The sequence below is a fragment of the Erpetoichthys calabaricus genome, chromosome 2, assembly GCF_900747795.2.
Source record: "Erpetoichthys calabaricus chromosome 2, fErpCal1.3, whole genome shotgun sequence".
NCBI lineage: Eukaryota > Metazoa > Chordata > Cladistia > Polypteriformes > Polypteridae > Erpetoichthys > Erpetoichthys calabaricus.
The window spans coordinates 350080666-350107410 of NC_041395.2; the positions used below are offsets into that span (position 1 = coordinate 350080666).

Sequence of the window (26745 nt, forward strand, 5' to 3'; positions counted from 1 at the left end):
TCAACACAAGACCTGCAGTTTTCAGTTAGACATTTTGAGGCACTTATTTGAAATGATTCATTTTGAGGGGCTGAAAATGCCATTTCATTGTGGATGGAAGGGCAAAATGAATTTGAAAAAGGTGCGTTATCAAACCATGGTAGTGTGAACGAAGCCTCAAGCACAGAGACAACTGAGTAATGGACACTACAGACAGCAGTAAGCACCACAAGAACTGGAGAGCATGAACTCTCATTACAATAGAAGCGCACTGACATTGTGACACCAAGCGGCTCTCTTTCAAATCAGTCTGCGATCACAATGATGCTCACTGGCTTTGTTGCAGAAGTTTCCTTGGCAGCAGAGAATCTGTGAAGGGACAGAAATTGGCAAGATGGAGGACAAGTTTGCAGGATTCTCACACACGTTTAGTGAAGCACATCCCTGGTAGCTAACTGATCCATCACCTGTAAGTCAAAACATAAAAAACAAATGAGTTCACAGTGTCAACAGTGCAGACACAGCACAGCATTTAATGAACAGAGCAGAACAGATAAAGCTTGGAATTTCTCAAATTGTCTACTCGCTGCTCTGCACTTGCATTTGGATTTCTAATTTCAGGTCACATTTCCAGCTCAAACAGGCAGGCAGACATGCTTTGGTTTATGGTTCAGGTCCTCAGTCAGTAGACAAGGAGACAAGCAAGCAAAGCCTCACACTTACACACCTGACATGAAGCAATAGTTCTGGCTGCCCGTGCAAGTCACCATCGTCTGGCAGGTGCCATCATTTCCTGAGCAGCACACCAGCCCGTTTGGCTCGAGGGACACGTTAGCTAAATTAAAACAAATAAAGAAACACACACACAGGATTATACGTAAATATTTATGCATAGAAATAAAGTGTTTGAGCAGAAAGAAATGAGAGCCCAGCACCACACGCCTCGAGGACATGAGAACCTTACTGTTTGGCGTTGACACTTACCGCTCCCCGTGTTGCACAGATTTGAGCCGCAGCACTGCACGTTCCATGTGTAGCTTCCTGCTCCGTCCCTGACAGACACGCTGGTATTGCAGATGGCAGGGACTGTGCAGTATTGCTGAGTGGTGCTGTTGCTAAGAAAATCTGACAAGAAGAGGTCACACGTGAGTTGGTTTAAATGGCTCAATGAGCTAGCTATATCACAGAAGAAGAGGGATACATGAGGACATCATTGAGCAGACTGACTGAAATACGACATCATGTCTCATACCTGTAACATGCCATAGCTTCTTACAGTATGGACTGCTTCCCAACTGGAATGATTCAGCACAGCAAACTGGTTTACAGCTTGATGCCCATCCACTGCTCTTTCTTAATACCCAGTTTGGTTGAGGCAGACTGATCCTAAAGCATGTGAGTTCGGCTACACCAGTGATCCAGTTACCCCTTAAATCGTGACTGGGCGCCCACACAATTAAGCTGATTGTTCCAGACCTCCTCCCACCTGTTCTGGGCCTCAGCTCTGATCCCTCACCAGCACAACCCATTCCTCTCTACACTCACTCCGAGTCCCTCAGCATATTGCGCTGTGACTTTTGTACTTTGACAGTCCAGTGCCAAACTCTTGTGAAGTCAAGGACTACAACATGCCCTCTGGCACATTAATGAATCACCATCACTGCTGCTACCTAACACTGGTGTCCTGTAGGCTAAAACGCCACCATCTGATGACTGTTTTCTCCTCCATAACTGCCTTCATTATTGTCCCTGTGATGTCCCTATGATGCCCATTAAGGCACCTGAGGATGGATTACCAGCATCTGCTCTGTGCTTTCAAATTATTGGCCAGCAGCTAAGCTTTACAGATTTTTCATTCCTGTCTCTTATGGATCAGTCAGGAGTAAATGCTGCCTTGTCTGACTGGTTTTCAGCCTACTCACTCCTAGCTGCTGAAACTCTCCAGGTTCTTAGTCACTTCTTGAACCTGATCTGGAGCTACAGGCAGATTATGGACCTCCTCACAAGTGCAAAGCTCAGGATGCCGTGTACTGAGAGGATTGGCAGTTTCCTCATTTGTTTGAACTCCAAAGGTCTGGTATGAGCCGCTTCTCTTGAAACACTCAGTTCCTGTGGGAGACCAGCAGCTTAGTTACAACACAGTGAAACATCCCCCTGATCCTAACCGTTCAGTAGTTTCTATCATTAGAGAGGACAATAGCTTTAAGCAAGCTGTCTGTCCTTGCTGATCAATGGCCACTTCTATAGATGTCTGTTCTTGTGCTTCACTATTTAGCGGGTTTCCTTACTGTATTTTCAGCAAATTCCAATCTGCTAAGTGTTTGACATCCACGATGTCTTCCAAGTGTCACTGCTCTGTCCCTGCTATCTTCTGATTCAAGTGCATCCATCCGCTAAGATGCAGTTCATCTCACAAAGTTAAGCTTTCTCAAAATGATATTCTTCTTTCAAAGCATAGCAACATTAAGCACTTTTTTTATTTTAATATCACGTCCATTTCTGTTAAGTGGGTGATATGAAGGGAGATCAGAAGGAACTGCACACCAAAGAATTAATTGTGACAGGACAAACACCAAGTCACCTTGGTGGCCCTCGGTTCACTTACCTGCGCTAAACGACTGCTCCACCGTGGCACAGGCTGTGGCCTGAGAGCCACACGATGCAATTCTGTTCACACAGTTCACCCACGGGAAGGGAGAAAGGCACTCGTTACAAATGAGAGTTGAATCTGAAACAGCAATGCAAACACGTTACTGTCTGTCCAGGGCTCAGCCTGTCCATCTGACTTTAACATGTTGTGATTTTTCTCTCTTTTTCAGCATTTCAAGTGACAATGTTAACAGGGTGGCACAATAGTTAGCCCTGCTGTTTCATAGCTCTACAGACTAGAGGGCACATTCTTTGTGGAGTTTGTATATTCTTGCTATGTTCACAAGGGGCCTCATGTATAAACAGTGCGTATGCACAAAAATGTTGTGTACGCTCATTTCCACGCTCACTTTGATATACATATAAAAAGTAATCTTGGTGTAAAGACACACACATTTTTGTGGTAGCCTCAGACCATGCGTATGCACGTTTCAGCTTGTTTTTATAAAGGGTGGAACCCATCGTCAAAGAAGTGCTACTGTTTCTGTGTCATTTCCCTTTCTTTTTTAGATTTGCATATCCATGACTCAGACTTTATAAAATACACCGAAATTAACTGTTTACAAATTTTAATCACATGATTGTAATCACTCTGTAACAATATAATGGTACATGGAATGGCCAATTATTCCAAATTCCAAATACAATAGCTGCTTTAGCATTGTTATTCTCAGTGCTCCACTCAGAGTATTTTAACCAATTGTATCTCTGTGTGGTATCACAGCTCAGTAGCAGAGGATCGGAAAATCTCTACGGCAGCTTGTGTTGAGAGCGCAGAGGATTATAAGGATGCAGCTTCCGCCCTGGAGGACATTTACAGAACATGCTGTTTCAGGAAAGCCACTAGCATCTGCACGGATTCCAGTCAGCCATGTGCTCAGTCTATCTGAACTTCTCCCATCCAGCAAACACTTCAGATCTTTTCCTGCACAGACCTTGAGGCTCAGAAACAGTTTTACACCAAGAGCTACAAGCGAACTCAATCAGCCAATCAAGTGGTCCCGGTTGAACTGTTTGTACTTAGAATTACAATTACCTCACTGAAAACTTGCTTAACAACTGGAATATTGTACAACCTGAGCCATTTTATGAACCATTTGTGCTATATGCACTTTATGTAAATAATAATAACAATAAGTTGTATTTATAGAGCGCCTTTCACAAACCCAAGGTCGCTTTACATGCACAGTAAAAAAAAAAAAAAAAAATCACACAGAGAACAAAAGTTTGTAGAAGAGGAAAGTTTTGAGTTGAGATTTAAAGGTGGAGAAAGAGGAGCAATCTGAGAGAGACTGAGGAGGAGAGTTCCAGAGTTGAGGGGCCATAATACTGAAGGACCTGCCTGTACTTGTACTTTCATATTGTATAGTTTTATTATTATTATCATCATTTTATAGGAAAATTAGTTTATGGAGGAGTTACATATCGAATCTCATTGTACCACACAATGACAATAGAAGAGAGCACATGTTTAAAGAGGATGACTGGCTTCTAAGTCAATTTAGATTTCCAAGAGCTATCCTCTTGGCACTGTGTAGGCTACTGTTAGAATAATAGGGTGTATACTTCTTATCATTTTTATGATGCAATGAAATAAAACATGTATACTATATTTTACAGATAAATTGTTAACTTCATTTAAATGATGCATACTGTTAATAATTAAATATGTGGGAGGGGACTTTGTATGTTTTCCTGATGGGTTTCCTCTGCGTGCACTTAATTCTTCTAAAAAAACATCAAGTCTTGTTTTGAAAGTCCCTAAAGTCTTACTTTCTACCAATGCTACTTGGTAGCTTATTCCAAGTGTTTGTGGTTCTCCGTGTAAAGAAAAACTTCCTAATGTTTGTGCAAAATTTTCCTTTCACAAGTTTCCAACTGTGTTCCTGTGTTAACATACTGTAACAGTCTCAATCCACTGGTCTTATTCCCTTCATAAATGTAAACACTTAAATCATGTCTGCTCTTGATCTTCTTTTGCTTGAACTGTAAAGGCTCAGTTCTTGACGGTAAATATTACCTGGTCCTGGTGATTTGTTTGATTTCAACTTATTTAATCTGAGCAGCACTTCTCCCTCTATAATTTCTAAATGCCTCAATACCTCCTTAGTAGTCCCTGTTACTGCTGGGCGGTTATCCACTTTCTCATTTGTGAGAAATGAGAAAAATGTACATTTATTGCATCCGCTATGTCACTGTCTGTATTTTTTAATTCCCCTTTACTGTTCCTGATGTATTTCACCTTGTTCTTGACTGCTGTTTTACTGCTATAAAGTTCGCTGACGACACTGCTATCGTGGGCTGCACCAGGAGTGGGCAGGAGGAGGACTATAGGAACCTAATCAAGGACTTTGTTAAATGGTGCGACTCAAACCACCATGTTAAACATTTTTAAACCTGTTCCACTGATCCTTGACTGTCTCCACACTTAAAAGCTTATCCCAGTCTATCCTCCTTAGACTTTGCTGCATTTTTTCAAAATTTACCCTACCAAAGTTAAAATTAGCAGTTTTAGTCTTTGCATCCACACTCTTACAAAACACTGAGAACTGTGTTATATTCTGGTCACATGACCCTAGTGGTCCAATAACCTCAACACCCTCAATTCTATCCTGATTATTACAAAATACTAAATCCAAACAGGCTTCACCCCATGTTGTTGCTTCAACATATTGTGTTAAAAGCAGTCACTGATTACTTCTGAAAACTCCTTCTCTGTGTTCCACCATTTGTAAGGTTATTCCAGTTAATATTTGGGTAGTTAAAGTCTCCCATGACTATAATATCCCCCTGTAAACTTGCCTTTTTAATATTCCTAAAAAGATGTGCATTACTGTCTGCATTAGGTAGTCTATAATACACTTAAAATAAGGCCTATTTCCCTAATGCTTTCTGGATAAGTCCAGATGTCCTCACTAAGATGGGGCTCATCATCTAACTGAAGAGGACTTGCATTTAAATCCTGTTTGGCATATTTATCCACCTCCTTTTCTGTTCTGTTAATTCTTCCTAATAAATGTGTATTCCTCTCTCTTACACTCACCCCCATCTTTGTTATTTAGCCAGGTTTCCGTTATTGCTATAATATCTGTAGTACTAGGGTGTTGTACTGTGTTAGCCATTATGAATGTAGAGAAAAGCCAAGCAAAATGACACCTTTTATTGGCTAACTAAAAAGATTACAATATGCAAGCTTACAATATGCAAGATTACATCTCGCCTGAAGAAGGGGCCTGAGTTGCCTCGAAAGCTTGCATATTGTAATCTTTTTAGTTAGCCAATAAAAGGTGTCATTTTGCTTGGCTTTTCTCTGCTATAATATCATAATTATTCTCTGTTACATACAACTCCTACTCACTTACTTTATTTTTGATACTTCTAGCATTACGTCAAGTTATTTTTAACGTGTTACTCCTTTTACTTTTACATTTAAAGGTTGTGTATGAATTTGCCATGCATTTTTATTATTTTTTTATTTACAATGCATTTTTATTTTCACACTAATCTTCAACTAGAACAACTAGTTGCCTTAACATACTGTATTCATTAATATTCCAGATGTCATATTTATAAATGTCAGCGCAAGAAGACTGTGCTAGATGTGGAGTACCCTTAACTACAGCAGTTCGGAAACCCACAGAAAACGGACAAAGAGAGCCAGAGATGACCACCATACTGCTGTGAGCTGGCAGAGTTGACCTGCTGTGCCTCCATGCCACCTCCCTGGGCCCTAAACAGAGTGATTGCCTGCTCTTTGCCACACCACACTCCTTACTGAGGTTATTGCAGAGATTTTCTTGACAACAGTGAAGCGGAGAAGTCAGGGATATTTGGAAGAGACTGCTTAAGTTGGACGGATCTTCACAGACACTTCCTGAGGTGCAGCCCCGGTATACAAGAGACCCATCATCTGTGGAAGAAAACCAGAAATGAGGCGACATTCACTGCGAAAACACCATCTTTGTTATCCAGTCTAGTCATGGCTGAGCCCAGTTTAAGTCCATCCATCCATTATCCATATATTCTAACTATAGGGTCACGGGGGTCTGCTGGAGCCAATCCCAGACAACACAGGGTGCAAGGCAGGAAACAAACCCCGGGCAGGGCACCAGCCCACCACAGGGCGCGCAGACACAAACACACACACAAACACATCAAGTATACACAAGTGATAATTTAGAATCGCCATTGCACCTAACCTGCATGTCTTTGGACTGTGGGAGGAAACCAGAGTACCCGGAGGAAACCCACGCAGACATGGGGAGAACATACAGACTCCACGCAGGGAGGACCTGGGAAGCGAACCCAGACGGGTCTCCTAACTGCGACGCAGCAGCACTACCCACTGCGCCACCATGCCGCCCCCAGTTTAAGCTTCAATAAGAATCACAGATAAAGTTCATGGGCAGGCAGCCTGAAAAAACACCATATGAAGGTGCACAGGAAACTCCACCTGAAAGAGAAATTCATCAAGTAAATGACCTCCGTTTGTGAATAAGGATGTAATGACAGGGAAGCCTTCTGATTATTTCTAAGAGATGGATGGCTTTTTCCCATTATCTGCTGATGATTAATTGAAGAAATTCCTGTTCCTCCTCTAAATTTTTCTGCACTGGAGCAAGTTTCAGTGTAAAATAAAACAAATATAAGAATATGATTATAATACAAAAATTCAGAAAATGATACAATCATGGAAGACTGATATTTTTGCTGAACACTTTCTGTACTGACTCAGAGTGATGACCAGGAGATATGCGCAGTCAAAAGTCAAGCTAAGGTCGAACTCAAAAGCCAAGGCTGCCTTTGAAACAAACTGGAAATGTAATCCAAAATCAGTAGTCCGCACTGAGAGCAAGAGATCAAAAAATGGATAGTCTACAAGATCAAAAGGTTTGAAAAGATTTGAGTCTGAGATCCATTCCTTAAACTGAGATATTTATAGACTGTCACTCTGATGACGTCACAGGCAGCATGTGGGAGAATGGCTGTGACAACAGGAAACAGTAAAAATGCTGAAACAGCGGTGCCATAGGAAGCAAGGATGGTGTTGCAGCATAACAGGAAAAATTTAACAATTTACACTAAAACAAAAACATATGGAGAACATAATATTTGAGATTTAAAAACCCCTATTTGATCAATGTATAAATTGGAAATTCATCCTGGAAATTCCATAAAAATTAATAAAGGTGTACTAATCAAGACGTCCTCCCATCAACTCCAGTGCACTCCTGCTGAATGATGGGAATTGTAGTCCCTGCCTTGGCACAGCCACAAAAGTGCAGATGAGATGACAATTGCCAGAAAAGTTTAGTTTACATATTCTAAACAGCCTTCTTCCTACATCAAACGCACATATTTTACTGGTCATGAAACAGCACAGTTTCACAAATGTTTCTCTTAATCAAAGGTTTCACTGTGATTTAGATCAGAAAAACAAGTCTGAAGATTCTGCATACATTCAGCTATTCTTTATGTAAAAAACTTCAGATTCACTAGAAAGCCATAATCCTGTTTACTGACAGTGAGCGGCCATTTTGTTCCTCAGGTGCACTCAGTTTTGGCCAGGTTGTCGAAGCTGTCATGGTCACCTCTCGGTAGTTTGCCTGGTTTGCTCCAATTCAAACATCAATGCAGGTTTCCAAGTGAGCGCACTTCACCTTAGCCTCCACTAGATGTCATACTTTATCTGTACTAATTCTGTGGGCTACTCCTATTGCTGTCATCTGTAACTAAGAAGGCTCAGTTGATTGCCTCTCAGCTGTTTCTTCAGCTCCTCTAGTGCTCCATGATCAGAACTACACAGTCTACTGCAATGGATTCTTAGTATTTTAGCATACATTTTGAGCAAATCATTCCATGATTAACATTTACTGATGCCCAACTTTGATTAGATTGTGTTGATAATTTCTGCCATGTCACCTCCACATAAACACTTACTGGCGTCACACACACACACTTAAGTCACATGCACCAACTGAAAGGGCACCATACAGGAGATTCATCTGCAGGACAACTTTCCTACTACATTGGGTCTCCATGGATGAGCTAACAAAGAACATGCCTGAAACATAATTAACATGTCACTGTTAGGGTACTAACCTGATACAAAGCAGTGGTCCTGAATACCCATGCAGCTCACCGTTGTTTGACACATACCATCACTTCCAGCACAGCAAATCAGCCCATTAGGATCACTGGATATGGAAACTGGCATCCAAAAAGGACAAAAAAAAGATAGCTTTCATGACCAATATTCACCTGTAAAAATCTGCATGACCAATGGAGAGGCACAGGGCCAGAATGAAGTAGGTAAATGAAAATGTAAAAAACAACAGAAAAATGAAGTATTCAAGAACAACTGTCATTGCTCAGCTTAAGTTCCTTCAGCAGTTACTTTAGACACAAAGAGTCCTGGGTGAAGAACACATAAATAAACAGAGCAACTAGCAGAAGGGGCCTGGACTAAAAATCGGAACAACCATCATCACTGCCTGCCATTGTTACAAAGAAGGTGAAAGCGTTTGTTCTAACCTGCATTATTGTTGCATAGAGATGAGTTGCAGCACTCTGAAAGCCTGGTGACACTTCCATACCCGTAATTGAGGGACACACTTTTGGGACACGTCCCTGCAGCCATGCACTGTCTGGTGTAGCTTGTGAAATTGAGCCAAACTGTAGAGGACAAAAACAACACACAAGAGGCAATGAAGTGGCACACTATGATCTCTTCTCATATGGGTACGTTCATATGGCTCCTTTTCCTGGGCTCCTAGATGCTTTTTTTATAACCATTTATAAACTGAGACGTTAAGGGTCAGCACATGTGGATGACAAAAAACAGAAATGGAGAAAAAAACATAAGGCATGTCATAAGCAAAGTAAGCTGTAAAGGGAACTCTAAAGAGGGGGTACAGAGAATCTCCTGGACGGTCATGTTGTACTGACATGCAGAGGGATCTTAAAAGTCACCAAGAAAACAACATTTTATTTAATGTCCATAGAAGCATCACCTGCCACTGTACATTTGTCACTGGGACCTCAAAGAGAATAGCGGTGGCTCCAGGACCTGCTGCTGGTGGAGGTGAGTGGCCGCTGTTCATGAGCAGATCAGTTGGCCCTCTAAAGAAGCAGTGAGCTGTAAAAGCATGGCGAGACTTTACAGCACAGGACATGGCATGGCGGGTAATTGTTTTCTTTTCATTTTTTATTTTTAAAGAGTTTAAGATTTGACATGATGGAAATTTTCCAGTGGTGGCATCGTTTTTAAGGGTAAATTTCCACAAGCATTTGAACGTTTGACTATAGAACACCAAACACATGGAATAAGTAAAGTAGTGGTGTGGTGGACTTTTGGCCTGTTCTCGTCACATTGTTTTAATGACATGCTGAACACGTTAGTTCAAAGGGCACCATACCGGATGGTCGTTAGAGCTCCCCCTTGTGTTTATCGGCTTCCAGTTATTCTCCTTTAGAGGAAAGCTGGAAGACATTTTTTAAAAATATTTTATTGATTTTATTGTAATCATTCCATACAAATAAATCAATTTTTACAAAAAATAGGATTGAAAACAAATTAACTCCCACCCCTGAGAAACAGAGCATGGCCAACAGAGTAAAAAGCTGGAGTACGAGGGTGTTGTACCGTGTTAGCCATTATGAATGTAGAGAAAAGTCAAGCAAAATGACACCTTTTATTGGCTAACTAAAAAGATTACAATATGCAAGCTTTCGAGGCAACTCAGGCCCCTTCTTCAGGCGAGATGTAATCAACAGTTAAAGGAAGAAAATGTGACAGGAGGCACAAGTGTGGTGATGTGTGCCCAGCCTCTGTCATTTGTGTGAACAAACCACTCCTCAGCCTGGCATCAGCTAGCTGGAAATTAAGAGGTGACCTGACTGACGTGTTCAAAATTATGAAGAGAAACAGCATAGAGGATCAGAGCTGTGATATTAAAATAAGTTATTCAACTAGGAAACAAGTATGTAAGATGGAGACTTATCAAGGGCAAACTCCAGAAAAAAGTAGAAAGCGTCTCTTCATGACAGGAAACACAGACACATGGAATAAGTCAGCACGTAGTATGGTGGTCAGTAGGCTCCTTCAAAAGGTGACTCAACAGTTATTTTCTATCCATCTATCTATCTATCTGAGCTTTTTTTAAATATTTATCTATAATATAATATTGCATAAAATTAGGCAAAATTTCTATGCAACATCGTATAAAAACCCTCATGGCTGTCATGCATGACTGAATCTGAGTTGATGCCAAATCTGTGTATCTTCAGTGGTGCCATACTAAGACTGGTTATCTCTGCAGCTGGGCTGTGGCATCTCGTGCCAAAGGGCTTGTGACTTCCATTGGCTTCAGGGCTGCAGCCCATATTGTACAGACCTTGGTATTCATTTATCTTTTACAGCTCTGTTATCACCATCTGGGAGATCTTTAGGAAAACACTCAGGGACGGACCTTGTTCTAGACGGGATGGCAGGCTAAGGCAAGGCATGATCATTCATGAAGACATGGTTGCCTGTAGCTTCATTTGTATGTCACTTGTGACAAAATGCTTACCTAGATTGTGCGATTCCAGCAGGGTTTCACACACGTCAGATGCAGAGCTGCATGTCGTCATCCCATTGTTACAGGTATCCCAAGAAGAAGGTGAAAAACACGTATTGCAAACAGTATCTGAAAAGAAAAATACAAAAAACAATTAATGACATTGAGCAAACCTCAGTTTTTTAAACAACTAAGTAAAAAACGTGTAGTCGTTTTATGACACTTTACATGCTGCCTGTCTCTGGCATGAACATCTTTAAAAACAGAGTGTTTAGAGATAACAGAAGAGGTAGGAAACAATCATTTCCATTTCAAAAACCATAAATAGCTGACTTCATACTTTCACCAGTCAAGGCTTTGCAGAGGTACAACACCACCATCACCATATAGTATCTTTAATTAATAGAGTAATTAAAACAAACAAAAAAAAATGAGGTCTATAATGTGGAAAGCAGAAGCACATGTCATGATGTTGATGGGGCTGAGTAACATCTTGATCTTCATCCACTGCTGAGGAACACTACATTTGTAAAAGCACCCTAGGAAGCCTTAGGTGTGCTCCTTGCACGCCATGGATCAGAAGTCAGCCATATAATGTCCTAGCACAGAACAAACAGGTTTGTACATACAAAACTATTTCCATAATTGACTGCAGGACCTGGACTGTCCAGCAAACGCCTGGCCGCACAATCGTTAGGCTTCTCTCCGACAGCCCCAGAGTCTCGTGTTTGAGTCATGCAGTGTATGTTATTTGCATTTCCGTCCATGTTATTGAGGTTTGTCTTTTTTTGATACGTGTTCAGCTTAAGCAGTTGAGGGCCAAGAGATTTTCCTGGCAGCAGGTGTTTATGAAGTTCTTCGTTTAATTGCCATTTAAATCTTTCTGTTTGTATTTTGATCAATGATGATGTTAGAGGTTATCATGATGATCAAGATAGACCAGGTGCCTGCAATGCATTGTTTGATTGATTTTTGTTACATGAAGGTATGTGAACTTGCATGTCTCTGGAGTATTGGCTAAAGATCAATAAACTCAATTAGTAAAGTCAGATCATGTTTATGTAAGTCTTCACTTTGAGAAGAAACTTCTGGGATAGCACCATCACAATATTCAGGCCAAACACATCGGTGTTGCTAAGACTTATTGCCAAATAATCCAATGGCTCTCTGAGTTTACCCAGTTTTCAAACTCCAGTCTATCACCTTAAAGTAAAGACAAATCAGCAGTCACCCACCTCAATGGCTGTCTAAAATGGCCTCACCAGCAATGCTCAAAAGTTCAACTCATTACCATCATCAGTGGTCCAACAAGAACTTATTGCCCTACGTGGACCTCTGGCTGACCTGTTTGGTGGGCCACTCTGAACACAACCTGATTCTTTCGTCAAGTTAATAATAAGTTACTTACTCAAGGAATTGCACAGGAGGCTCTGGCAGCACCTTAACGACACTCCAATATTCAAGCCCAACTGGACTGCAGCATAGGCAGGGTAGTCACAAATATTCTTCGTGATGCATCCACAAAACCCACTTTCACCTGTAGGACAGGTGAAAAAAAAAGAAATAAATAAGGCAAGTTAATGAGACACCTGGAAATCTCCAAAATGGGGAGCCAAGGAGCCCACTGGGAATGTGATGAAGGGCCACATATCCACATGGCTGTGGAAACGCAAAGCCATTGGGCCTGACTTGAACATTTAGCAAACAGGTAGTGACAGATAAGAACCCCCCCGAAGAATGTCTTACTTACTGCAGAAGCAGGAGTCTTGTGGCCCTGTGCAGTTCACGGTGGTCTGGCAAATGACGTCACCACAGCAAACCAGACCATTGGACTCGTTGAAGGCACCAAGGGTGACTAAAAATGAAAAAGAAATCAAATGAAGTCCAAGAATGAAGTCATCGACTCTGTGGTCGCGCAGTGAAGGGAGAGACACCCAGTTGGATGCCCTCTGAAGTAACGTCAAAATATGGCATTTAACTCCGCCCCGTCTGGAGTTCAGACTATATTCGATATATTACTGCATTTAATACATAACCAGCTTGTGAAATGTTATTCTTTTATTTATGGTGTATATTTTATTTTATTAAGTTCCATTGCTGTTTATCATACATTCTTCATTTGTTTTCGCTCTTTGCCAATCCTATAAAGCTTAAGTATTTGTTTGATTATAATGAAAGGTTAGTTTTGTATCTCCACCTACAACATATGGCCAAAACTTTGTGGACATCTGACCGTCACACCTATATGAGCTTGTTTGACATCCCAATCCAAAACCATGGGCATTAATATGGAGTTGTCCTCCCATAATAGCCTCCACTTTTCTTTCCACAAGATTTGGAGTGTATCTGGGGGAATTTGGGTCTATTCACCAAAAGAGCATTTCTGAGATTTGTTTCTGATGTTGGATAAGAAGACCTGACTGACAATTGATGTTCTAGATCATCCCAAAGGTGTTCAATAGGGTTAAGATTAGAGCTCTTTGCAGGCTACTCAAGCTCCTCCATGTCTTTATGGACATTTGTGCACAGGGGACAAAGTGTTGCTCCATAGTTGGAAGTGCACAGTAGTCTCAAATGTCATTTTCTACGGTAGCATTACCAGTATATTTCACTGGAACCACGGAGACTGGTCCAAACCCTTCAATTATCCCCTTTGCATCAAACAACAAACTTTAGAGTAGGCATTATGCAGTTCAGAAAGAAGTGTTATTCTGGCATCTGCCAAAGACAAATACTGTATGTCCATTAGACTGCCAGTGAAGCTCACTGATCACTCCATAGCACATGTCCACTCCTCCAGAGTCTAATGGAGTTTGCGTTACCCCACTCCAGCCGATGCTTGGCATTGTACATACTGTAGTTGTCTTAGGCTTGAGTGCAGGAAACCCATTTAAAGAAGCTCCCAACACACAGTTCTTGTGCAGCTTGTCGCGTTGTTGTAGGTGATGTCACAGAGGAGAGGCCCTTTCTATGAGTTTACACGGTCTTCCACTTTATGGCTGCAGCTGTTGCTCCTGAACAATAATGGCACTTACAGTACACCAGGGCAGTTCGAGCAGAGCAGACGTGTGGCAAAGGTGGCGTTCTATGACAGGTGCCATATTTCAGGATGACTCGATGTTTGTTAGTTGGGATTGCATGGCTACGGCTGATCTGATGCACCTGTTAACAATGAAGTAAGTGAACGCAATCAATTGGAGGGATTTCTACCTGTCTTTAGCTATATTGTGTGGAGAATGGAAGACTTTGCTTTATTTCATATCAAGTAGCATGTTAATGTAACCTTCCTGACACTTAGCTTAAATTCTGACACAGGAGGACCTCAGTCAGACAGACAAAAGTAAGAACTATTAGAGAAATTGATTTGTGTGGTTGCAAATGGAAAGTTATGGAGGCCTGCCGTCTTCTGACAGCATACAGATACACTCGTATGTACTGAAGTATCCCATGCTACTATAGAAACGTCCAAAGAACCTTAAAGAAGTGTAGCTGAGGTATGGAAGCCTTAAACTAACATCATAATGAGAAGTCATTTTTGTGTATGCTATCATTTCTTTTCTTCATTCTTGTGTGAACCCTTTGAATTTCATTAAAACTTTTAAACAACAACACCTCATGCTCAATGCTTGAACCTTTCTAGTAGTGGCAGAATTTTGGAAACATTGGAAAACACTGCCACTTGCTGCATCAGTCATATTTCTTGGGCTCCAAGAAGAAGCTCAAGAAAATTCTTTATTTCTAGGGAATGGTTGGGGAGCGGAGCTCCTAGTTAGGCACAGATTGGTTTGTGATACCAAAACACGATTACTTCAAAGTTCTAAAAAGTGCTACCACCGCCTGCCATTTGAGACACTACAACCAGGCCCGGTCTTAGGTATTATGGGGCCCTAGGCGAAAGGGGGGTCCAGGGGCCCCCTGAGGGGGGTGGAGCCCCCCTGGAAGCTCTGTGAAATGCGTGAAAATTAGACCAAGGAGTCGATCCGGGGCCCACCGGACGCCGGGGCTCTAGGCGGTCGCCTACTTCGCCTATGCCGGGCCTGATTGGGACAAATAATGCTGTAGTATATTTAAGTATATATGACAATTGCTCACTCGGACAATTTGTTTTGCCCCCAAGAAGGCGGGGGCCCTATGCTATAGCTTGTGTAGCTTATACGTAATTCCTGCACTGACTACAACAACTTTCATATCCATTATGTGCAGTTCATTTGATATTTTAAATATTACAATGAGCGATTCGCATTTATTTTTATTACCATGCAGCTTACATATATTTTATATTTTATTTACTTATTCACTTATTTAGATTTATTTAATTTACCTTAGTGGGCGGCACGGTGGCGCAGTGGTAGCGCTGCTGCCTCGCAGTTAGGAGACCCGGGTTTGCTTCCCGGGTCCTCCCTGCGTGGAGTTTGCATGTTCTCCCCGTGTCTGCGTGGGTTTCCTCCCACAGTCCAAAGACATGCAGGTTAGGTGGACTGGTGATTCTAAATTGGCCCTAGTGTGTGCTTGGTGTGTGTGTGTGTTTGTGTGTGTCCTGCGGTGGGTTGGCACCCTGCCCGGGATTGGTTCCTGCCTTGTGTCCTGTGTTGACTGGGATTGGCTCCAGCAGACCCCCATGACCCTGTAGTTAGGAGTCTGCGGGTTGGAAAATGGATGGATAATTTACCTTATTCTTTTACTATTACCCTTCTATCTTCAATACAAATGTTATTTTTATTGTCTTGTTTAACTGAAATCATCTGTTTTTTACAAAATAAAAATAAAGGATTTGTGTTTATTCAATTCTCTCTGTTGATCTTATTAATATAAACGCTGTGCTAAAATAATGGTAGCACATTTTAGCATGTTAGGACTTGAAGGAGGGTGAGTTGGAGGGCCCCATAGAGTGTTTTTGTCCAGGACCCCCAGAGTACCTAGAATCGCCTCTGATCACCGTTTGCTCCAATAATCGACTGAGCTGTCTGAAGAATGAATCCCCCCCCACCCAGTCTTCTGGCTCCAGACTAATGGCATCAAATTATATTTTTCAATGTGATGTGATAATAACGTGACCCCCTTGAAGCACAGTATCCCGTAAGCCCACAGCAGCCATCACACCCCCTTACTGTTTTCAGCATTGCAGTAATTGGTGTCACAGCACTGCGAGGTCCAAATCTGAATTCTTGTCCCTAAGTTTAGGGACAACATTACATTACAAGTTTCAGGTGCAGCGCAGTATCTGGTGGCAGTCTGACGGCTGAGTACATCTGCAGGAAAAAAAGCACAAAAGAACAGGCTAGAAGGAGCACACCATAAAGATATCCACTTTTCAATTCAAAGTACAAGAGTGAGTGAAAAAGTATCCACAAAACATTGATAAAAATAAATTCAGAAACAATACACAGTGTACTTGGTATCTTTATGACATAGTACTCTGGCCAACTTGAAAAATAAAAAGTTAACAGATACAGGGGCAAGTATGGCTGCACACACATAAATATTTGAAGCTTATTGAGGATACTGTTCAACTTTCCCTCGTGAATGGGATTTAATTATTAACTAGGCCTGCAAATGTATGGATTCTCTACTCAGTTTAACACCTTGAGCCATTGATGGAAACAAGTAATAAGGACATCTGTATGCATACCAACAAAACAGAAGATAAGGTTTCATGAAGTACGCTACAATTATGTTTTAAAGAAGTCAATTAGGGATCAAGAAGGAGGCCCTGAAAATGCAGCCCTAAGGCTTAAAATCTCACTGGAGCCTTCAGGCATCAAAATAAATAAAAACTAAGTGAGTTCTGGCAAACTGGGCATTAGGAAAGCACACATTAGGGGAGATTTGAGTAAAAGCTCTTCCAGTCTTTGAGAATTCTGAGCAAGAAAGGACATCTTTAGGCTGCAGCCTTTAAAAATGCCAGTCCATACACAATAACTGCCCACATGCAAAATTTTTATAAATGAGGAAACAGAATCCATGTGGATGGATCGACTTACCGCCGTAGTACAACTGACCAACTGCCACACCGCAAGAGGTTGACTGAAACCCACACGAAATGATAGTACTTGAACACGCGTCCCAGGTGGAAGCATCACATTGATTGCAAACAACTGTATAATCTTAACAAAATAGAAATAAACATACTAAGAAAGGGGCATCAGACTTTTAATATTTACACAGTAAATCCTTGTAATTGATGTCTTTCTTAAATGTAGATCAGTGGACCAGCCCTTTGTCACTGAACAGATATTTCAACAATCATGCCAGTTTGTCCTACATACATGTTTTTTGATGGCATAGTATCTTGTGGCGAGTGTTTCAATAACATGGGTTCAAACTGGTCTATGTGTGCGAGTAGTAAGAGTGATGCAATGCCAAAGACACTGTGGATGAGGGCAGAAGGTGATGTTTTACCACACAGGTGATGGCTTCAGAAAAGCTGACATGAGAAGCCCAGTCACACAAGCGTTAGGGGTTTTACCTTAATATAAATTTAGGGAGATGTGGGGCTAATGAGGACATTAACGTAAACAAGTCTAACAGTTCAGGCTGTAGAGTCAGTAAAATCAATACCAAAGGATTAAGCCAAAATTCAGCTTCTGGAATATACGTGAGAAGTTTAAGGGAAATAAATGTATGGTCTAACACAGTTAAAATAGTTGGTATAATCACACCATGAAGGTCTACTAGAAGCTAGAAATATGCCAAACACAAAGAATCTGTGCTTCTAGTGGGCCCCTGACTGCCCATAACCTGGAGAAATACAGAAGCCGTTAAAAAGGTTAATATATACTTTGAATATATAGAAACCATGCTGTGCACACTAAGTTTCATACTTAAAATGAAGGGCACCCTTGAGAGTCCACAAATGAAATTCTGATTACAGTTTTGGCTCAATACTGCAAGTGGGGAATTTCAGTGCTAAGGGAAAATCCAGTAAAGAAGAAAGTGTAGGAGTCCAGGACTGCAGGGCATGAACTACAAGGAGACATTACAGGAGCAGAAAGATCTTCATTTCAGAAGTGACATGGCGGATGGTAGATGTCAGCTGTTATGTAAAATTTATTGTTCAGCAAAAACATGAACACACATCAGGCTCTTCAGTTTTAGTATGTGGAGGACTCAAGGCATGTGGAGTTGAAAGTGGCAACTTGAGAATTTCAAAAAGTTCTCATCCATACCATTCTCATGTTATCAAATGCAAACTGGGACTCAAGAATTCAGTTGTGTTTTTCAAGTGTTGCTTACTCTGTTTATTGCATAGGAAGCCTTGACAGCAGTCAATCTGTGCAGTTGAAGATGTATAAAAGTTGAGAAGAGATGGATTATCACAGACACTTCTTGATGTGCACCCCATTGTCCTGAAGCTATTGAAAACTGTAAAATAAAACGACAAAATGTCAAAAATCAGTGACCAGGGCCGGAAAAGGTGATAATTTCTATTTTAAGACCTTACACTAAAGAGAGCAATTGGAGATTTTCAAAGAGTAGATATATTCCATTCAAAGAATTAAAAAAAGAAAATAATAAAGAATTAAAATACAGTAAATGGAAACAAAAACTCCTTTGTCATCTTTAAGGGGTTTTAAAAAAAAGGAACAAAAACTCACTAGAAGGTTGTGAAGGCCTCCTACGACAAACACTGACTCTAAAGTGAGTTTTTCCTCTTCACCTCTCCTTCCTTTACAAAAGGATGAGTTCACCATCCAGAGGAGGAGAGGAGGCATCACGCACCTGTTGTGTGACAGTAGTTCTCACTCCCTGCACAGCTTGTGATTTGCCGGCACTCCATGTCTTGCCCAGTGCAGCACATCAGCCCATTTGGTGCATCAAAGGGAACGACTGAAACTAAAGCAAACAGTGAGAATTGGTAAAAGGGTACAGACCAGCAGGGATGTCATCATGAGGCCTCACAGATTCTTCAGGAATGTAATGGGGTCTAAACAGTTTGGAGGACCCTTACTAACTGCTGTTGGATTTTACTGGGGACCTTTAGCACACAGTGAAACAAAATAAGCCAGATGCTGTGGTGCCAGTCTGCATGTGGCAAATCAATAGAAAGGTTCACAATGTACACAATGCATTTTTGTTTTACTGTTGATGTTCCAACAGAGGTGCTACTTGGCAAAGGCTGTATAAATAAATGCTTAATGTGGGAAATAACTGGGGCACACAAACACCTCAGCCCACCATGAACACCTCGGCTCACCATAAAATGCATTGCCAATTCCCTGATTCACTTGATTACATGCAATAAGAACTGTGTATACTGACTCTTGTCATATCTCTGTCTCCTTTTTCATGGTTCTGCACTCCTTGTCCCTCCAGAACTGGTCCCAAGAAGACAGGGATTGGCCATCAAGAAGTCCCTTCATCAAAGCCTTTCACTGGACAGGCCAATGACACATGTATGACATCAAACAAAATACAGATATGGATCCCTTACACCAACATATAGAATAGTAATGCCCATCCTCTCATGTGGCACCTTATCAAATGCTTTCTGAAGGTCAAGATAAATAATATCATATTCCGATTCCTTTTGTTGCTTCCTCATAGAATACCAGCGTTTTAGTAAAACACGACCTCCCTCTTCTGAACCCATACTAACTGTTCAGTAAAACTCCTGTACTTGTCATCTGTTGATCAGTTTTATCCTTAATAATCCCTTCCTTAAATTTTCCTTTGAAGCACGTTAATCTTACTGGCCTGTAGATGCTTGAATCTGCCAGGTCACCCTTTTCATATAATAGTATGATATTTGCCATTTTTCAGTCCTTCAGAATCTCTCCAGAGCGCAGTGACTTCCTAAAAATATGCATCAAGGTTTTATATCTGTACTCAGCAGCCTCCTTTAGAACTCGAGGGTAAATATTATCTGATCCTGGTGATTTGTTTCATTTCAGCTTATTTAATCTGAGCAGGTCTTCTCCCTCTACAATTTCCAAATCACTTAGCACCTCTGGGAGGTTATCCACTTCCTCACTTGTGAAGACCTCAGATAAACGTGGGTTTAGAGCGTCTGCTATTTCACTGCTGGTGTTTTTAATTCCTCTTTACTATTCCTGATGCACTTCACCTCCTCTTTTACTACTAAATAATCTCTTAAGGTTGTCTTTTGCCTTGTCTGCTATATTCCTCTCCAACTGTCTCCCTAATATCATTCTTAATCGTTGCCCTCATATTCTCAAACACCCTACGATTCATGTTGGAGTTATTCATCTTAAATGCCTTATTCATCTGTTTTTTTCCTTTGCAGCTTATTTGTTTCAACTCTTTATTAACCCATTGCTGAGTTTTGCTTTAAATTTCCTACTAATTCCAAATTTAGGTATGTATCTGAAATTCAATATATGTAAAATGAAATGATATGGCAGCAAAATTAAAGACATTTGTTTGAGTGTGTGATATGATGTGAAGCTGCCTGATAATGCAAACTGAATGTGAGCAGCACCTCCATTTGTGACATGCTGACACACGGTTCTTTTATGCAGGGATAGCTTTCTCTCTTTCATAAATCTGTCCTTTCTTCCTCCTGTCAGTGAGCTTTTGCCCCAACTCTCCTCTAAGCTTGGCTAGTCTTTACAGACTAAAAATATAAAGAAATTATTACCATTGCCAGCATTGCAGAGGTCAGTGCTGCAACAGCTGGGGCTCCACGTGATGTTGATGTCAGAAAAGCTAAATGATGCTGTTGCATTGCATGTGTCCACAGGCAGGCAATTCCTAAAGAAATTTGGTGAGGCTGTAAGAGAAAAAGAACATTTAGCTGACCAGAGGAACACATAAAGATTGTGTGCATTTAGACAAACCTTCAGCTAAGAGCCTCACCTCTCATGTCGTTTACAAACCTTTGTAATCCAATTCAAAGTTGGGGCATTGAGCTGAACCCAGTAGCACAAATCACAAAGTCATAAGTAACCCTGGACAGGTAGCCAGTCCATCACAGTGCCAATTAACCTAACCCTGGGGAATGTGGGATGAAAAACTGAACTACCCAAAGCAAAAGCTACACATAAGGAATCGAACCACATTGCTGCATTTTTGGAAAATGGTTTATATAAGAAATATTTTAGCAAAAATACATACATTTCGGATTTTGTAAGCATACATGGGGATTATATGATAGTAGCTGACGCCTGCCGTAGCACACGGTGGTGTAAGAATAGGAACGGAAAACGGTGAGAAAGGAATTCAGAAATCAGGAAGAAATAAATACTTCTTGAAAGACGCAGTTGTGAATAGGTGTTTTGGTGGGGACGACAGATAATGAGTTGAAAGATCTAACCCTAGAAAAAGCCACGTACAACTGACCGTGGCTGAAGACTGGTTGCTGTAGATTGACGCAAATCTTTGCAAATGTTTGTCCTTGGGACTTGTCATGGAGAAGGTGAGTCTGAGTGGGAATGGTGTGCGTTTAAATTTAAAAGGGAGATTGGTGTCAGAAGGAAGGAGAGAGATTCTGGGAATGAAGATTGTTTCATAATTTTTGGATAGCGATCCAAACTCAATAATATTTGTATGTATTCGGGTAATGATGAGTCTTGCTCCGTTGCAAAGACCTTTTGATGTCATAATATTTCGGAGGAGCATAACTACAGCCCCCACCTTCAGATGAAGGATATGGGGAGGCATGCCAGTTGGTGTGAAGGTGTGTAAAAACTCCTGTGGGTACGTTAGTTGATCATTAGGATCGTCACTGACTACTGTATCTACACTCTTGAAGGTCACTTTTTCACCCTGTATAAGATCAAGAACTTTGTTGTTAATATGTAGAGAATCGTCGTTTGTGACGTTCAGTATTGCTCTTGCAGCAAGTCTTGTTGTGGTGGTAAACATTGAGGAGGTAGTTCTGCCGTGTCTCTAGTTTTACCTTCCCGAACTTATAGAAGCCATTGAACAAATTGAGTTTCACTTTCGAGAGCTCTCATATTTTTTGTGAGTTTTAGGAGTTCCATAGCCTGTGTTTGTTGATGGAAGAGGCAATGGTGAGGGCTTGAGAACCGCGGAAGATAACAGGAAGTATTTGGAGGAAATTAGGAATACTGTCGTTCATTTTATAACAAAGGCTTAGGAAACAACTGTCGCAGTATAACGAAAATAGGAAGGGGCAAAACGAATAGCAAGGAGTGAAACCAATGCCAATGGTCGACAGAGTACCTTCTTGTAGCAGGCTACGGAAAAGACTCCCAGGCGCACACATGGCTGAAGTGAAAGGTCATGCGGTCAGGCTAGATGTAGGGCAGTGACGTGACACCAATGGGGTCATGAGAGAGGAGCAGGGAACGCAGTAGTCTGAAGGAGGAATAGGAATTGAGAAAAGTGGCGTGGGTGTGTATGGGAGGCCTCAGGCAGCATGGAGAAGGGTATGGAAGAGCAGGAATAGGAATCGAGAAATGTCGTGTCGGCTGCATGTGGGCGGGACTGCTTTTGAAGAGGAAGCAGGACAAACCAGAAGAGAAATATATATTATGATGATGATACAGTATAATTTTGTTAAAACTGGGTTGTCACTGAAGCCAGTGTATCAGGAATTTTGTGATCTCAATTCTCCTTGAAAATATGAGATTAAAATTATTTCTCAGTTATCACTACAAAAATGTCAAGGTGAGTCACAGATACAAAAGGTATTCCTTTAAACTCACTGAAAGTGTGTCCTGCCTAGAGATGTCACAAGGCTTCTTGCCTAAAAAACTTGAAGTTTCACTGAGCTTTGTACCTCAAACTGAAGTTTTATAGGGCATTTATCAAAGTCTATGTTTTTATAATAGATGAAATTACAAAATCCTAGACTTAACATAGATATACTGTAAATAATGCCATTCCTGAAAATCTGAGTCAGTGAGCCCAACATCTCCAAGCCCTCAGTCACAGTAGCGAGTTACAAAGGGACCCTCTGGTAAATAATTTCAGTCCCAATATTATGACATGAACATGTCACCAAAAGTACAGCCATGTTCACTCACTAGAATTAAACTGCACAACACCACAGGCCGAGGTCTGAGAATTACAAGGGACGATGTTCAGATAGTCGCTTTCGCAGATATCCCAGGGAGTCTGCGATCTGCAGTTAATACAACCCACGATGTTGCCTAAAAAAGCAAAAAAAAGACATGATATTTAGTAGAGTGCTGTGCACGTGGACTCCATTTACAGTTCTTTTGAATTTCCTTCATGTGTTCATTTATCCGCCCATTCAAGATTAAAGAGCAAATCCAGGTATCTGTGGGGCCTGGGCAGGAAAACTGGGCAACTTGGCCTTCACTGCGTTTACTCAACAAACACTCACACCACTCCACTTAGCAGATATCTGTGCATCAGGGTAATGTGTACTGGAGCTGAGGAAGAGTCTGCCACCTTCAAACTGCAGGCACCATGGCTGGCACCTAGAAAATTATTACTGCACATTATATTCAATGACATCAAATTATTGTTACTTTAACGTTTGGGCTATGGCAGAACAACTTGAGCCTGTAATGGAACTGGTTAATGAATTTCAGAATGCAATCAACCCCATATCATTTAAAGTTAGTAGGATCATTTGATGTTCGTGTGGAAGGTTGGCCTACGTGCCTAGTAAGGAACAGACTGCTGAACAACAGCAGAACAGACACTGGCATGTCCACACATGCAAGAAGAGGCCAGACTCCTTAGTTGATTCTTTAATTTGCAAAGTCAAACACGCATTACAAGTGTTAAACACCACCCCTAATTTCTTTCTTTCATCTTTTAAGTGTCATGAAATCAAATTGCAGAGGTTCTCCTCTACTTTCCAAATTGATGTTATGATCTTCAACCATTATATATTTTATGTGTGAGTTCCTATATATCGATTATAAGGTTTTGAGACTCATGAAAATCAAATTTTGAGTTTCATTTTGTTGTGCATCTAAATGTTATTGTTTAATTGTGTTCTGTTGCAACATCATTTTGTTTGGGTGCTGCTTTCTTGGGTTTCTGTTTCTGCTGTTTCCATGGAGATTGTCCCCCAGATGAGTCAATACAAACATCATCCTGGGCATTTCTGGGGTTTCCAAGCTTCGCTGTATCTAATAATCTTTATTTAGTCCTTGGTTTTATGAATCCCAGCTATTGTTTTTGACTCAGAGTTATTCGATAGTGTTCTAGCTTTCACAAAAGATTTCCATGTCTCCCAGTTTTGACCTTTGGCCCTTTTGCTGACTTTTGATGCTTCTGGTCATTTTCATTTCCTCTTCAATGTGAGTCAGTATAACTGAGAGAGGCTCTGATTTAGACCACAAAAACTCAAGAAAGCCTTGAAAACTGCAAAGAACACTACAATATTTCTACAAGACTTGCTTTTCTCATGTTCTAATACTAAGTTTCCTGTTCCTTTGCCTTAATTTAGCAGTTTGCTTTTATTGGGTTGATTTTTAACTTTTTGGTAATAACTTCTGCTTGTATTTATCAACCATTTAAGTTTTGCTGTTTAATCTTGGTTTTCTCTAGGATTTGTGGACTTGTTTTGGTTATTACTAAAGTAAATTTAATTATGAGTTTGCTATTTTGAGTAATGATTTAATCTTTTCACTTCTCAAGTTGTGATTATTATTACATTTCATATCATCAAACATGTTTTTGAAATGTTTTTGATTTTTGGATTCCACTGCTTTATTGGATCCCTTCATTATTGAATTTCAATACATTTAATGTTTAGGAATAATGTTTATGCATTCCAGGAGCTTTGTTCCTTCATCTCTATGCTTAAATACTTTTGTTGGACTTCAGGACATTAGAGAATGAAGGCCTTAGAGCTTTTTTGTGATAGTCAGGCCTATTCTGAGTTTTTGAGGCCAAAATATAACAAAATGCCTCAGACATGACATGCTAAGTCATGGGATTTGGATCCATGTGATCCAAAACAATCAAAGCCATAAAAAACAAAATGACCTTAGCAAAATAGCATCAAAAAGAGCAACATATAACAGTAAAATAACAAACACAAAAATAATCTAAGGAAAGAAATAACTAAAGAACTTAGAGAAGAGGGTTGGTTGAATTCTATGAAGTGTGCTGTCTGATATTTTTCTCCTTTGAACTGAATAAACAGAAAGAAATCAATAAATGAGGAGACCATTTAGTCCATCAAGCTCATTTGTTTAGATGAGAGTTAAGATGTCCCACTGGTCAAAATGAAAGAAGAATGAAATGATAGGAAGAGTGTCAATAATAACTGGCCTTCCCGCATGGTCACAGAGACACAAGAAGACTGGCCATGATGGAAGCTTCAGAGCTGCCATAGAGAGCATCTACAGAGAATGTGTCAACATCCAATTAAAGAAGTTCAGGTCATAATCTACCTATTTTTTAAAATGTTTTTGGTCTCTAAAAATGCCTGAAACATTATTTTGAGGTTTCAGAGGCCAAGGTTTCTGATGCTTAAGTTTATTTTTTGCTTCCATGTTTTTTAACAATGTTAATTATAAAATTCATCCATGGTTCCATCATTTTTTTTTCATATAGGTGCCTCATTTTGAGACATTTCTGCTTATAGCTGCTATGCTGTAGCTAGGTGAGGTCAAATGGAAGTGTGTGACATCACGGGCCGAAGATATAAATCTCAGCTTCATACACTTCCTGGTCCTTCAAGTTTGTGGATTCATCCTAAAATCCTTGTGTGATTTTCATTTAGAATAGTACTTTATATCTGGTTAGAAGCTTTTTCTGTATTTCGACTTTTACGTTTTTTGGCTTTCATCCTGGTTTTGGTTATTAACACTTTACTGGCTTTTAACTCTCTTCCTACACCCCTTAATTATAATTTTGGCATCTCATTCTGCCCTTGTCTCTTCAGTTCTTGTTTTTCTGGTGTTGGCCTTGGCTAGTCTATATGACCAACTCCTGCCTCCTGATTCCACTCTCACTTTAGACTGCTCCTGTTTAGTGGAGTCATTATGATTCCATGACACTATAACTGAATTCACTTGGTGTTCCTTAATTTCTCTCATTTTAAATACTACAATCCCACATTGGCCACACAGCACTTGGAATGGCTACCAGTCCCATATAAAATGTATAGAGATTTTGGAAAAATATGAATCAAGGGTTTCCCTCTGTACTCTACTCTCTAATCTCTTCCTCGTCTTCCATGCATTCCCCATCTTTTAGCTCATTTCTTGTCAGGCCAAGTCAGCTGTAAAGCTGTTGCGTGTGTGAGTGTGTCCTGCCAAGAGTCCACCATAACTAGCATTGATACCTTCTACCAGTGAGTCTCGTCAGAAAAGAAATGTGTGAGTGGCTAGAAGCAACATCTACCATAATAAAGCAAACAAACACATCGAAGCACACACTCACCCAGTCAGTAGAAGTCAAGTTAAAGCAACCCTGACATACCCAGTGCTTGATACTCAAGGCTCACCTTCCTCATATGCGTCACTTACTGGGTTTATTGCACAGAAGCCCTTGGCAGCAGTTCATTTTGTAGCCATTATTCAACCCCAACAGATGTCGGGCAGTTGTTGAATTGTCACACACGCCCTGTGATGCACATCCCTGTCGGATGGTGATGCCATCATCTGCAAACAAAAATAACATGCCTGCTAGGTAAAGT

At 40.7% G+C, this 26745-nt stretch overlaps 1 protein-coding gene across 1 annotated transcript in view; it reads right to left on the minus strand.

The window, feature by feature from the left end:
- The window catches only part of LOC114645658 (uncharacterized), a 154232-nt gene that overhangs the window by 34816 nt on the left and 92671 nt on the right, over positions 1–26745 (minus strand). Inside the window, exons 36-52 of the mRNA XM_051922626.1 lie at positions 26576–26710; positions 23141–23266; positions 20788–20919; positions 18909–19022; positions 18423–18551; positions 17171–17293; positions 16298–16438; positions 12940–13044; positions 12598–12726; positions 11202–11318; positions 9163–9303; positions 8731–8838; positions 6404–6538; positions 2585–2707; positions 964–1104; positions 707–814; positions 312–446 (exon numbers count right to left, since the gene is read on the minus strand). Coding sequence (XP_051778586.1) covers positions 312–446; positions 707–814; positions 964–1104; positions 2585–2707; positions 6404–6538; positions 8731–8838; positions 9163–9303; positions 11202–11318; positions 12598–12726; positions 12940–13044; positions 16298–16438; positions 17171–17293; positions 18423–18551; positions 18909–19022; positions 20788–20919; positions 23141–23266; positions 26576–26710 — 2142 coding nt within the window. The remainder of the gene's footprint in view (positions 1–311; positions 447–706; positions 815–963; positions 1105–2584; positions 2708–6403; positions 6539–8730; positions 8839–9162; positions 9304–11201; positions 11319–12597; positions 12727–12939; positions 13045–16297; positions 16439–17170; positions 17294–18422; positions 18552–18908; positions 19023–20787; positions 20920–23140; positions 23267–26575; positions 26711–26745) is intronic.